General features: G+C 38.1%; 1 protein-coding gene across 3 annotated transcripts in view; it reads left to right on the top strand.

Annotated features, from left to right (window-relative positions):
- Positions 1 to 14,691, top strand: part of ankfn1 (ankyrin repeat and fibronectin type III domain containing 1) — a 67,700-nt gene that overhangs the window by 33,236 nt on the left and 19,773 nt on the right. For all 3 annotated transcript variants that reach the window (XM_053238803.1, XM_053238804.1, XM_053238805.1), the window contains exons 7-12: positions 3,304 to 3,432; positions 4,827 to 5,019; positions 5,767 to 5,977; positions 11,497 to 11,691; positions 13,726 to 13,839; positions 14,110 to 14,207. In XM_053238803.1, coding sequence (XP_053094778.1) covers positions 3,304 to 3,432; positions 4,827 to 5,019; positions 5,767 to 5,977; positions 11,497 to 11,691; positions 13,726 to 13,839; positions 14,110 to 14,207 — 940 coding nt within the window. The remainder of the gene's footprint in view (positions 1 to 3,303; positions 3,433 to 4,826; positions 5,020 to 5,766; positions 5,978 to 11,496; positions 11,692 to 13,725; positions 13,840 to 14,109; positions 14,208 to 14,691) is intronic.

A 14,691-nucleotide genomic window follows, 5' to 3' on the forward strand; every position in this document is an offset into this window, starting at 1 on the left:
AGAAGTATTGTTTCTGAGTGAATAGGCTATCCCTCCATGGCATCAGAGTCCACCCTCTTCAGTGTTCTTCATTGCTTTTCTCTGTCAAATGAACCTTGTTTGCTATTTTTATTTTGTTGTGCTCATTAAGATTTATGCCTGCATCTTGTTATACCTGCATCATTCTTGATTAATCCAAGATTTTCTGTTTTTTCATTTTGAGTATTTTTTTTACTTTGATTCCACTGAGTGAATTTACTGTAGTTGTTATGCACGTCACTCATAAATGAAGTATATAGCTAGACTAAAGTATATAGCTATTGCCATGAGGATCTTGTAACTGATTGACATGTTATGATTCATCTGCTTGCCTAGGACACCTAAAGATAAGGTTCTGAACTGACGGTTGAGACCCAGAGGACTGCTGTGTTTAAAACTGAAGTGATAATGTATGCACCAAGATTAAAACAAGAATTAAAAGCTTTCACTTATCTTGGCATTCAAAAGCCTACAGAAGCTACAGAGTTTCTCTGTGATTCTCACCCTTAATTAGTTTTGTTTCATGTTTCTGAACACGTTTCAACATGAATTTAAACAAGAATAGTATAACGGCAAGTTCCTGATTTTTACATATATTCAGCTTCAGAAGTTTTGGCACCCTTCATAAAAATGGAACGTATTTAATTTATTGTCTAATATCACAATAAAAATGGTAAGGGTTTATTTTTATTTATTTATTTTTTTTGCAAAAACATTTTTTTTTTCCTGTCATCTGTAACAAAGTTATAGACATGTGTAGATTCTTAACCTCCTTGCAGAAGGAACCAGTCTATTCCTGGTACTTCATGGAAATATATGACATCATCAGTCTTCCTAAAAGCTCCAGGACCACTGGTGGCAAAACAACCCCAAAGCATTGATGATCAACCACCATATTTTACAAATGATGCATGGGAACCTTTGTTCGATACAGTCCCCATGTTTTCCAAATATGCAGATGGTGTGTATGGCCATTATGGTCTCAGCACACATGATTCCATTTGCAGCTGACTTTTGGCAAAATTCATGTATATACATGATATATATACACACATATATGTATATATATATACACACACACACACACACAGATCAGCCATAACATTAAAACCACCTGCCTAATACTGTATATACATTTATGATACCAATTTGTCTGTATTCATTTAAGGATATCATTAATTTTGGTACATATATTTTTTGAGAGAATTTTATTATGAGATGTTTATTATGAGATTTCACAGTGGAAATAATTTTTTGTTTTATATAGTAATTGTTGCCAATTCTCTTAAAAGGTGCTAATAATTCTGTAGTTGAGTGTGAGTTGTGTCCTGGCAGGGTTATAGTTTAGTGAACACATCGTTATAGCTTTGGAAGCACAGTAAACAATACATAACAATCATTAAGTTCATATGGGAAGTGTTCTGTACATACCGTTTTGCAGTGTGATTGATGACATTGTAAATGTCTGAATGTATGCCTTGAGCCACTGCATTTAAAATGGCCTTACCCTTAATTTCGTTCAATACAGCAACATGGAAGTTGATATTGGAGTAGATCTGGTGTCTCTGATAATTGCTGTTCTGTCCATATGAGCCTGTAGTTTCCATTTGTTTGTCACAGACCTGACAAGATCAAACCATAAAATGACAGAAAGACTGACTAGTGTGGACAACCTCAGGAATACATCTGCATGTGTTTTGAAATTATGTGAACTGTTCTCTTTTTACCATCTGGGCTTGAAATCAACCAGCGCTAACGTGAGAGGAAGTAATGTCTTTGCTTTTCTATTTATCTTTTATGCACTATTTCTGTCTCTGAGGACTCTGATTTGACTTACTGATAAGATAAATGAGAGGGAACGTATTTCACTTTATCAGTTAACTGGCATATATGGTCTTTTTTCTGTCTCTATTTCTAGGTGTTATGAAACATGGTCCTCTGCTACCCTACACATGATATTATCACTCTGCTGGTCTTAAATAGGCATGTAGGCTTTAAGCACCAGGAGATGACTTTCACGTCTTCAGTACAATTACTATTAATGAAAACCTATCTGTATTACATGAGCTTCCATGTGAGCTGGATAGCTGTTCTGTTTCAGAAATGAAATATTAGATCATGGAGTAATATGCTGAAATATATGAGTTGGTGTCATTTACCTTCTTCCCATAGGCTTGTTTCAGGTCATGACTTTCTCAGTATTTTTTACTGCTTTTGTTGATTTTTTTTTCATGCTACTCTTATAACAAATTAGTTATACCTTTAAAAATATCACATAAAGGGAAAGAGGCTGTAATTTTCCAGTGGCCACTGAAAACAATAAAAATTAGCCCATGCGTTGTGCACAAGAGCACTAAGTACACTGTCTGGAAAATAGACCTCTTTGGGCCATTTGGTGGTCAGAATTATAAGCATTGTGTTATGTGATCAGGAACTCGAGATCACATACTTTACTCTTTTTGTGAAAGCATAAGACACAGACTTGGTATAATAACAACATGATGAGCAGTAAAATTTTTCTTGCTAAACCAGCCAGTTATTTGGATCTTAAATGTAAAGAAATGAACATCTTCAAGACGAATTCGAGTTCGTTAGAGTACATACAGTATTGTTTTGCATCAATACAGTACAGTCTTTGGTCGCAACTGAGATATTAATTTACTGAGCTTGTTCTTGATTTATAGAGATACATAACATATGATATATTTGGGGGAAAAACGTGTGTGTGTGTGTGTGTGTGTGTTATGTGGTGCCAGTGACCTGGGAACCTCTCTCTGGTCTCAGAGACAGCCATGGTACTGAGTGTTAAGAGATTTGACGCCTGTTTTTGCAGATAAGTGACACTGCAGTGAACACGAGTGATGAGAGGAAGAACAACAGGTTCTCTTCTTTTCACGACCACCCCCCTCTTGCCACTGCACACTGTGAGCATGCTCAGTGGGACCTTGCTGTAAATGCCTGAGTGCTTTTGTTGTCTCTGCGCTACTCATCCTAGTGCTGACAGAATGCCCCTCTCCTCCCCTCCCTCCTTTTCTCTATTTTTCCTCTTCCTTCCTTTCTCTCACTCACTCTCCCTCCCCCCACCATCTCTCCTCTCCATGCTCCTGTCTCTGCGCATTAACCAGCCAGCTCTCTGGCGAGATGCGCATGGATAGGAGTGTGTTAGTGACCACCAGGTGTTCCCTGTTGACTTCGAAGAACAGGGTCTTCAGAGCTGCTTGGCTCTTCTTAAAGCCTGAATGTCCAAGAGACTGACCTGGGCTTCTCTCCTTGCTGTCTTGTCAGATCCGAGAGCAAGATTTCCCGCCTGGCTCAGAGACTCAACCAAAGGCAGAGAGATGCCGCGCTGATCAAGGACTTTCGGCCGCTTCTCTTCTTCAGTGTTTCTCCAGGGAGCTCACAGAGTCTTGACAGGTGAGTACTCTCTAACCTCCTCACTCCTCCCTGCCTCCTGTTTCCGATGACACCTTTTCGAATTGACTGACCTTATCTAACCCAGGTAAGATCCACGCTGTCACTCTGCACCCGCTAGGTGTTCCTCTGGCTTGCATATTTTGATTAATGGAGTTGGGTGATAGGAAAAAGTCAGTCTCAGACATGACATGGAGGAAAGAAGAACTCTCAAGGCATTCTCTAAATCACTTGCTGGTGTCAGAGGCTATGCTCCTGCACTGTAGAGCGTGTATTATTAGCGCTGCGTGGGCGTTCTTGCAGAAACTTGGTGCAAGCAATGAAAAATGGCATACTGTTGTAATGTCATGTCTGAATGGATTATAGACTGCTGGGTGAGAAATATCACCCAGAACCCTGTGGTTCAATGGCTCTCAAGGGAAAATGTCAATCTTAACTGAGGACAGTTTGGATGAAATCACTTGGTCTGAGTTTTTCATTTTCTTAATTACATAATGTTGAGTGTTTTTTTTTTTTTTGCTAATTTTATGCCTCTGCTGTCTTCAGTTTTTTGTACAGTCACACCACTTTTATCTTAGGACAGTGTGTACCCAGGCCATTCAACTGCAAAACTGCCATTTTTGTGAATGATTTTTAAAACCTCGTTTTTTTGAATGATGTGTTTTCATTAAGCTTGTGTGTGTGTGTATGTGTGTGTGTGTATGTGTGTGTGTGAGAGATGTTATGTAACACTGCTCATTCAGCACAGAAGTAATATAATCATACACACACTGGCTTTCATTTAATGTCTTTTGTTTATTCCTTGTAGGAAGATGAATTACATTCTTTCTTTTATTAGGTCAGAGGAAATGTTTCATACAACAAGACTGTTTCATTGGACTTCACTGTATTTTAGTCTCAGAAGTAATTTGATTAATAACATAAAATTAAACAAAAACTCCCTTTGAAGTTTAAATAAACAAGTGAGAATGTGACTTATAGTAATGTTAAAAGACTGGATTTTATGGTGTGATATTTTTTTGACATTGAGCTATTATATGTCTTTTTAATGGAAATAATACATGTTGCTTTTGTCATTCTAATCATATTTAGCAAACGTAATATACTGAAGAACAAGCATGACAAGAATGAAAAGCAATGTGATGGCATACAAGTTCAATTACATTTTTCAGTCAAGCTTATATAAACACTGGCAGATATTAAAAGTGAACTTTTTAAAGGTTAAACAAAATCAGCCATTTTTTTTTACCTTAATTACCACTAGTCAGTAAAAAAGGCAGAGAATTTATCAGATAGGATGAATGCTTTGAATTCACTTGTGCTGCAGTAAACAGGACACTTTTGTCTACCAGTAATGGTGCTGTCTATAAAAAGTTTTTGTCTTCTCCTTCTTCCAGGAGCTTCTGTGTTAGTATGACCCAGCAGATGCAGAACCTCCAGCTGAGCCACAATAAGAAGGGGGCCGCTCCCGCCTCCCCCAGCGCAGCCAAGCGCCTTTACCGCAACCTCTCCGAGAAGTTCAAGGGCAGTCACTCGTCCTTTGAGGATGCTTACTTCTTTGGCCGCTCAGATCGCATCCGCAAAGCCTCAGTGAGCAACCATTAAGACTTTGGGAATAAATATGCTTGTTCTGACCTGGGGTTATTCAAACTGTTTTTATTTCACTAAGTGTAGCTCAGCATAGAGAAATTACACGCTAAATGATTTATGGATATTTTATAATTTCACCATATGTTACTCCATTTGCAAATGTCACTGATTATTGATTGTCAGTTTCAGAGCTGCTCCAGAAGTGAGCTTTTCACACATTTGATAGCAACAGTTTCCTTGGACTCTGCTAAGTGTTCAGAGTGTGACCTTCTTCAGTGTACCTTAGTTCCTAATCGAGCTCTATTACATAGTGAAATCGTGCTGAATTCCTACATTATCCTGCTCACGTTATCACCTTCACATAGTCAACTTAAGGAGAAACCTTTTATTTAAATCATTCTCCTTTTTTTAATATTGTAATGTTTTCTCTAAAAAACATATGTCGCAAAATATTGATATGCTAAATAATATCTAATAAGCTTTTTGCTTGTTTTCATGAAGAGTGCCAATGATTTTTCAGCAAATGACATTTAATTGAAATAATAATCCATGTCTGCTCAAAACAGTGACAAAATCACTATATTTAGTAATAAAGAACACTTTTGTCCTATAGTAGTTGAGAATGGTGTAGTCTGTTTTATGATAGGACTGGTGCTTTTTGAGTCGACTGTGCTATATTTAGTCATAATATAGAAATTCAGAGCAAATATCAGACATGGTAAGATTTCCTCTGTCTCTGTACTGTAGAATATTCAGTGCAGCGAGGCTTTATTCGAGGCTGTGGAACAGCAAGACCTGGACGCTGTACAGATCCTTCTGTTCCAGTACACAGCAGATGAACTGGATTTCAATACACCCAACAGCGAAGGGCTGACCCCGCTCGACATCTCCATCATGACCAACAATGTGCCAATAGCCAAGCTGCTGCTCAAAGCGGGGGCCAGAGAGAGCCCACATTGTGAGTACTCCTGCATGGCCGATAAGCGTTTAACAAGATAATGTTCACAGGTTACATTTCATTTGAACCAACTTGCCTGTTGATGGACAGATATAGTAGAGACTCATACAGATTGGTTTGGGTGGTTTACAGAGTTTTAAGCATCTACAGCTGCAGGATGAAATACAGCTAAAGGAAAAATCCACCCTGAACCAGGGTGGATTTTTTTTGTATATTAATCTTAACATGTGATCTTTAGTGCCATGTTTATTTTGTAATGAAATCCTGAGTTTTAGTTTAAACTTCTTTCGTCGACATGCTGGTCATTTTTCACTTTGGTTAACCATTTCCTATATTACCCACAATGCTGTTCAACTGCCCACTGATAGTGGTGCCAGTGAGCCCTTGCTTCATACCTAAAAAGAGAGTGATACAGCAGCGGTTTAATCCTTTAGTCTGTCCAACTTTCTCACCTCCTCATACACTCTGCTTAAACAGATCAGGGTCCAAAACTTCAGTATTCATGTTAATACCGCTGTCGATGTCACCATGCTTGTCATCTCATAGATCACTAACTAACCGAGCTGGGCTTCTGCCATAACTCAGTGCAACTGTGTCGTATAGCTCAATTGCATTCTGGAGTTTTGAGACCAACATTTGATGTCTCCGCTACTTCTACACTGAATTTGACCTTAGTATGACACTGAATGTCACTGGAAAATGGTGACTGACAAAGAAGCTCTTGCTCTTTTGTTTTTAAGAGCTAGCAGTAAAACCTGATTAATATCCTTTATGTTTGAGATCTTTTTTTCTACTATTAAATGCCATTGTAAGTGTGCTACCAACATCTCTCCATTCTCATAGCAATAATGAAATTACAGCACCAGCTAACAAATTTCTGCGCCAGAATTGTTAAGCACATCACAGATATTTCAGTTTAAATATATTTAATATGTTTGAGCATGGAGGTTTCCTTTAAGACACAAAGTTGGAGATTCTGATCTTTGTGTGTTGATCTATTTTGGTGATTTATAAGTCATTTTTGACATTACAATTAAAATTGGATTAAAAACCCAAACAGGTTTAGTGTATCTAGATTTGTAGACTCAAATGAGGATCAAGGGGTTGCATTCAAAACCACTAAAGCCTTCAGAGATTGAAGGTTTATTGCCCTAATTCATCATCTTGAGGAGATTTGTCTTGTGTCAAAATGTTGTTTTTTAATGTTGAGACCAAAAGCAGGCCTCACTAATGTGACAAGGCGTTTACAGTGAAAACAGGTATCCATAGAGGGAGGCAGTGTGATGTTTTCTCACACTTTGCTTTAGAGGCTTGTGAAGCAAGCGGCTTAACACTCAAATAAGTCAACCTTTCCATGACAGCTGTCATAAGCAGTCATAGCTGTGTTATAAAATGACAAATCAAATGATGACTGTCATAACCATTTCGATCATGACTACAGTGCTTGGTTAAAAACAAGCTGGGATGATTTTTTTCAGTAGCCTTCAAAACAGATGGATGAAATCAGTTAAAATCTGGAATTTGCGAACTGTTTGATCCCCGTGAGTGGATCTCTTATAAGCAATTGACAACAGAGTCATTCAACAGGTTATAAATATTGCTTCATTTCTCTTTACTAAAGCTACAGTGAAAGAATTCATTAAACCAGAAAAGATTTGCCGGCGCGTGAAACTCAGAATGCATGTACTGAATACAGAGAGCAATAAACAGAATGCAGTGTACAGACAGACAGCAACAGCTCTGTTCTGCACCCAGGGCCCTCCAACTAATCAATAGCATATTCATCTCAGCAAGCAGTTGGCAATAGAAACAGGTGTTTCTTACCTCCCATGCCTCTGAAAGGAAAAAAGCATCAGGAGAAGCAAGCGCTTGAATCAGTGGGAGCAAGAAAAAGCCAAATGTTGTCTGAGAGCAGACAGAGAGCACTGTGCTGCCGTCTGGACGTTAGGGTGGCAAGGGGACACATCGCACAGCATCCTCCTGAAAAATCTTAACAAGGTTTGTCATTTAATGGTTTAACTTTTCCAATGATGCATGTAACCCAGGGCAATTATACTAAGTGATTTATTGTACCCAGGTGGCAGTTAAATTTCAAAACATTTCACCGTGGCACAATTCGATCCTTGTAAACAAACAGAAAATAAACATTGCCGCATTTTCCCCTTCTGGGCTTTCTGCATTATATTTATGTCAGGCCAGAAGTGCCAAGTAAATCAATCAGCCAGACGCCTTACAGTTTGGAGGTCCAAGCGTAGGTTGAAGTTAAAGCATGTTTATGGCCTTCAGTGGGTCGCCATAATGTCTATATTTAGGACGATCCCTGCTTCTCAACAATGCCAACTGTGTAAGACAAGCCACTATTGGCATAGTTGGCGTTTAAATTTATAGTTTGTTCAATTAACCACACATAGTGGCCAGATGTCAATCTTCATAGAACAGGAAATTGCACCTCTAGGCTGCTAATATTGCTGGCTTTTTCGCTGCACCATGGACCCCCAAGTAGGGCTGGTTCATTTTATTACCCTCACCCCCTCTCCCCACCACCAACATTTTTTTTTCAGAGAAGACAACACTTACTTTATCATTTCTCCTGGAGAGCTCTCGTCTCGAGGGGTATGGGCCAAGCAGAACAGCCACAGTGAAAGAGGGTTTCTTTGGCCATGTATTTATTTGTTTATTTTGCTGTCATGGTCTATGACTAAGGCTCTGAAAGACCATGCAGTAGTATTCAGTCTATGAGGAGCACTGGCCAGGCAGCATTCATTTTACCATGACAAATCTATACGGCCAAACACAGTGCTGTGTGTTTCAGCTTACCTCCAAGTATGTCCATTTTTTTAGTTCACCACCCCCAAATGATCAAATACAACCACACTGACACTGGCTTTGACAAGCTGCAGCATTGTGGTGATTAATGGAGACATAATGGCTTTGTTGCTCATTCATATGTAGTTAGAACAATTATCTCTTATCTGATGTATATGAAAATGATTACTAAGGATTTTATTGAGACTCTAGAAGCTCATAAACGATTGGTTTATTTTCCTAATAAGCATGTTTACTGTAAATGATGGATTAGCTAATCATGTTCTGGTCCCCTAAGCTGTGCTTCTGTCATCTACCTCAGGACAACAATTTGGCCATTAAAATTTTAAATTAGACTAGACCCCAGGATCCAGTGTATTATGTTTGAATAACTTGGTTTGCCCTCCCCACATTTTCTAGTTATTTTGTTGAATTAAAAAGAGTCTTAAGGCTTGTTTGACCTGTTAACTCATCTGAGATGCTTATCGAATCTGAAGTAGTGTAGTAGTATGCACTTTTACTTAATCCTCTCCTGCAACTTTTATGAAAGGACAAATGGAGCCACTTTAAAAGTTCACACAAGGTATAAGTATTTGGAAGAGTTTGACTGGCTGTCTGAGAACTGTTCAGCTCATGTTTATCACATATGAGAGTGAGTGGAAAGGTTGCAAGCTGAATTTGTCCTCAGAGGAAACCGGTCGTCTTAGGGAAGCCATCAAATTCCTGGATGTCTGACATGGTGCTTTCAAAGTGGTGGCAGAGGCTCTGCTGTGAAAACCACTCTGAGAATGTACTTAAATCTGACATGGATCTTATATAAAACCAGAGCAAAATATCTTATTGAACATACATTAATATACTGAACCCCTATATGAGCCCTAATATGTTTTAGACAGGAGCTTTAAAGGTACACTACATGCATATTTCTAGATATTATACATTAATTCAAGCACCAGCAAGCTACCACAGTGGGGACCATCTCTGTTTCAGGGGCACCAGATCATAACTAATCTTGCTTTCCGACCCCAGCTTTCTAGGCTTTCTAAGCTAGGATATGTGAGGAAAAGAAAATGTCTGTATTGTTCTTGTACATGTGACAATAAACATTGTCATGTCCTCTTTTTCACGGGATGCTTGTGGATTAGATTTGCGTATCTATGCAGCTAGTTAATATTTGTCTATGCAGCTAATTGTCCCAATAGAGAATGATATTCAGACTCAGATCAGGATGTGGTTCTAGGTAAAAAAATTTTTCTAAAACACTTTTATAGGTTTACTGTAGAGAAAAGGAGTAGAGCCCTGGCATTTGTTAGTCTGGTTAGCCTCCAAATGTGCTACCTTCTTACTTTGAGTGATGTGATATAGCTACATAGCTGTCTTGCCTGACACAGTACACAAAGTCAGTCTGAAGTTTCTGTTCAGACTTTGACAGCTAACATCAATTACCTTCCATCATTCTCAACCCCTAACCTCCCATAGAATCTCCTGTGACTGATTTTTATGTTTGTGCTGCATTTAAGAACTGTCTCTCGCAATGAATGATGGTATGTTTTTATCTGGCACTGATAAAGACAAACCATTGGTTTAAAAAGTGACAGTAAGAAAGCCTTTTCCCATGGTCCACCTTTTCCACCCATAGGTGGAAGCCAAAATAATGATTAATTCCTGGATCACAGCACTGTAGAATTCTCAATTCTGATTGGTCAGAATGTGTTGATTCATTTCCTATCACAGCACAGCTATGATAGTAGTTTCAGCTGAAAGGTTTATATTAATATGCTCATTTTAATATGTTATTGTTTCTAGAGTAACAACATAGACAGGGATTTGTATGGCAGATGCTCCACATAAACAGTTGAAAAAATTTGTGTGATCGTTTATACGGTGAATATTTTTGGAAGGAGTCTCCATTGTCAGTACTTTGTAACAATCAGAGGAAAAACTGTAAGTTAAAGTTTCTCGGTAACATGACAAGCTGACATTTTTTAGCTTTTTAAGTTCACAAGAGAGAAAAAAAGAGAGGCTGATGAGAACTTTGTATAACTGTTAACAGATAACAGGAACCAACTTGTGTCACTGATGTTGCACAACCTTAAACAAGTAAAAAGTATGTCTTATTCTTAGATTAATAGAAAAACTCTAATTGTTGGCTAGTTACTGTGGTCTATGAGGATCAAAACACTTTGGGATTTGCTCTTATTGGAAAATAATACATTTTAAGGTGGTAATCCTTTCCTTTGTGTCCTTTGTGATTATTTTCCTATAACAGCATGCCGCATCATGTTTTATTGCTTACTTGTTTCGTAATTAAATATTAATTAATTTTAACTGATTCTTACACATTGTATGTACCATCATTAGATATAATGTTACATTGTTTATGTTACAATAACTGTTTATAAAGGAGACTTTAAATATTTGTCAGTGGACTAAAATTTACATTAAGTGCTGCTTCTGAAACTTCTGTTCATTATTTACAGAGTTGTATGCCTTGTTTGCAGCACCATGATTCTAGTTGCACAGTATTTTGTTCTTGTGTATGTGTTTGTGTGTATAAAGCGTAAAAAAAAAAAAAAATCAGACACCCTAAAGAAAACATCATCAATAGACACTGAGGTGAAATAAATGATGAGTTATGCTGTAGATGCACTGAACATATCTCTGTGAAATCCAGGAAAGTGCTTTGATTGAGTTGTTGTGTTTTTTTTTTTCAGTTGTGAGTCAGGAAAGCCGTGACGCTCATCTCTCAGCACTGGTGCAGGAAGCGCAGAGGCGAGCGAGCGAGCTCTCCACACAGGTGATGAGAGAGAGCCTCAGTCTGGAGACGTCAGACAAGGAGAAGCAGCTCAAGGCCTGGGAGTGGAGATGCAAGCTCTACAAACGCATGCGCACTGGATTTGAGCACGCACGTGAGTGCTTTAATCACATTCTCCTTGATAAACCTGAAATAGGTGAACCTATTGTAATAACAGAATTTCACATAGCTGTACAGTATAGACATGGCGTCTCTTTATAGGGCCCTGACAAGGATAGCGACACACACACACACACACACACACACACACACACACATGCACATTCTCTGGTATGCGGATTATGATTAGCCCTAATGGCCGTTCCCTCGTATGGCCCTTGTACCTTGATGGTATGGAACGCTCTCATGGTAAATTGAATGCTTGTTATATCAGCCTGCTTTTGTGGTCCTCTCTGTGTAAACCCCTGCCAAGGCAGCTATTACAAGTCAAGCAAGCTATGGCACAGACCCTCTCAAAGACTGCTGAAAGATTTCTCAATTCTCAAAGGAGACTATGAAAAGTGTTTCAGCTGAGCAGAATGGTGTTGTTTGTAGCGCAGTATGCCCTGGGTTACAAATAGCCCAGTGAATGCAGCTAGAACGAGACCAGATTAAGATGCTGAAGAAGAGAGGACTATAATCTTTTAAGTAGCAGAGGTACTCCCATGGTCTATTCTAAATGCTGGTTTAACACTGAATGCAAATGTCACTGTAAGCTGTAGCTTTTGAAAGCATGTAAAAGGACTATGTTTTTCATGGACAAAATCCATTTTATTTTTCAAATGGAAAATGGCAGCCCAATTCATGAACAGCAAAAAGCTTTCTTTTTGCTGCCGTAATCAGTAGAGAGGAAAATACAATCAATAGTCATATGTTTGCATTTTATTTACCCACCTTCTGAAATTTAATCTAGTCTCCATCAAAATAGGCTTCCCATTTTGCAGTTGCTAATAGTAATATGCTCTCAACACAGATCATAATGCTTAGTTCATACAAATCCGGATACCTGCATGATGTTAACATTCAAACCAGTCTGAGTCATGCCTTGGCTGCCACTTCAGTCTACAGCATGATGCCATTAATCTGTCACCACAATGGCATTATTTGTGGATAATCCTATATCAATCATTCTTCTGTTTATTAGATTTGTAGTGGATTGCTGCTGAAAATAAAATCTGATACAGTGATGATTTCCTTTAACACCCAATATAAAACAAAACTACAGATAGTACGCTGTTTTTGTCCATGTTAGTTCCCAAAAATAAATCCTATGTGTAATGAAACTTATCAAACATGTGCACACTGATTTGGCCTGGTATTTTTTTCAAATCAAGCCTATCAACTGGTAACAACAATTTCATGATGAAGTGTTATGCTACCTGAACGTGTGGATATTACATGCCTTTATACCACAACACTGTTGAATTCTCCATACTGATGGATGAGAAGGTGTTGATTAATTTTCTAAAACATCAGCTCAGACCATAGTGTCAGTTTCATTGCAAATGAGCTTATTCTAATAGGTTATCATTTCTATAGTTGTGTGGCAGGCTCTTCACATAATCTACAGTTTAATAAAATGTGTTAAACTGTTAATTTTTAATATGGGGAAACTTTCTGTAAGGATGTGTTTATTTCCAGTGTCTGCACTTTGTAAGTGTCAGTAGGTTTTCCACCACAGGAGAGTCTTCAGGACAGAGAACCTTATGTTTTCTGGTCTCTTGTTAACATGACAAGATGCATTTTTGTCATATTAACTTTAAGAGCAAGAGAAAAAAGAGAGGATGGTGAGGGAATGACATGTTGTAGATGTTGTAATGTAAGTGATAACTGGAACGAACTTGTTTTGAGTACATTCCACAACATTAAACTAGAATTGGTTAAAAAATATGACATTTCATTATTTAATAAATAAAAACATTGTTAACATTGGCAAATTGCTATGGTACAAGGGGAGTAAAACATGTTGGAATCTGCTGTTATTGGAAAATAATCAACTTTGAAATATTAATGGCCATCTGCTTCATTCATTACATTACCCTCTTGTTGATTATTTTCCTTTGTGCTGCGTTCCTTACGTACGTTATAATGAGTCCCCAGCAGTCATTTTAAATCTTTCTTATTGGGCTTTGACATTTGGCTTTCACAGAGGCTCCAGAGACTCCGACAGCTGTGCGTTTGACTGTGAGCAGCAGCACATCTCTCACTGTCACATTTCAGGAGCCAGCCAGCATCAATTCAACTGTGGTCACCAGATATAAAGGTGCGAATTCCTTCTTCTGCATCCTGAGCAACAAACCAGTTATCGTGGAAGAAAACACCACTCTCAGCAGACTGAAAATGTCACTGACAATAGATTTTTTTTTCTCTGTATATTGTATATGTAATTTTGAGTAAGTGTATACAAAATAACCCATAGCACTGTTCAGAAAATTGCTGGATCTGCTGATGCAAAATTCTATTGTTCAATTTTTTTGTCTCAAGTTAATCTATTCTCACCTGTTTTCTGTTCTGTTACATGGATCCCTGGCAGTGGAGTGGAGCTGTCTGAAGGACTTCTCTTTATTAGCTGGAGAACTGATCCTTGAAAATCTACAGTGTCTTAAATGTACAATAACAGGCCTTACAACGGTAACTGAAAGAAGCAGAAAAGAAAACAAAATTAAATGTTCCAATACATGTCCTTCTGTATACTGTACATCTGATTACATGTGCTTGGACTATACTATACTTGGACAGTTTTAAGGATGCAGCAAAAGTATAAGTAACCTCTGTGAACATTTGTAAATGTCTTGAACACTCTTAAATGCATCTAATGATGTATTATGTAACTTTTTAGAGCAGTTGTCCCTCTCTTGTGTGGCAGTGTTCATTTTCTAACAAACAAATATTTTTTTAAGAAATCTTTGTTTACACGATGAAGCTTAAGGAATGAATACATACTTCACCTTTCTAGTTAAATATACTGTATATCTCTTCATATTTTAAATGAATTTACCGACTCTTTGCCTCTTGCTCATCAGTTCTCACTCGTCAGTTCTGACCTGTCTGTACTGAGTTCTAGCCAGTGGCACTGCAGCAGCAAAACTGACCCAAATGTTTAATTACCCAAAAT

This window comes from Pangasianodon hypophthalmus, chromosome 12 (genome assembly GCF_027358585.1).
Source record: "Pangasianodon hypophthalmus isolate fPanHyp1 chromosome 12, fPanHyp1.pri, whole genome shotgun sequence".
Taxonomy (NCBI): Eukaryota; Metazoa; Chordata; class Actinopteri; order Siluriformes; family Pangasiidae; genus Pangasianodon; species Pangasianodon hypophthalmus.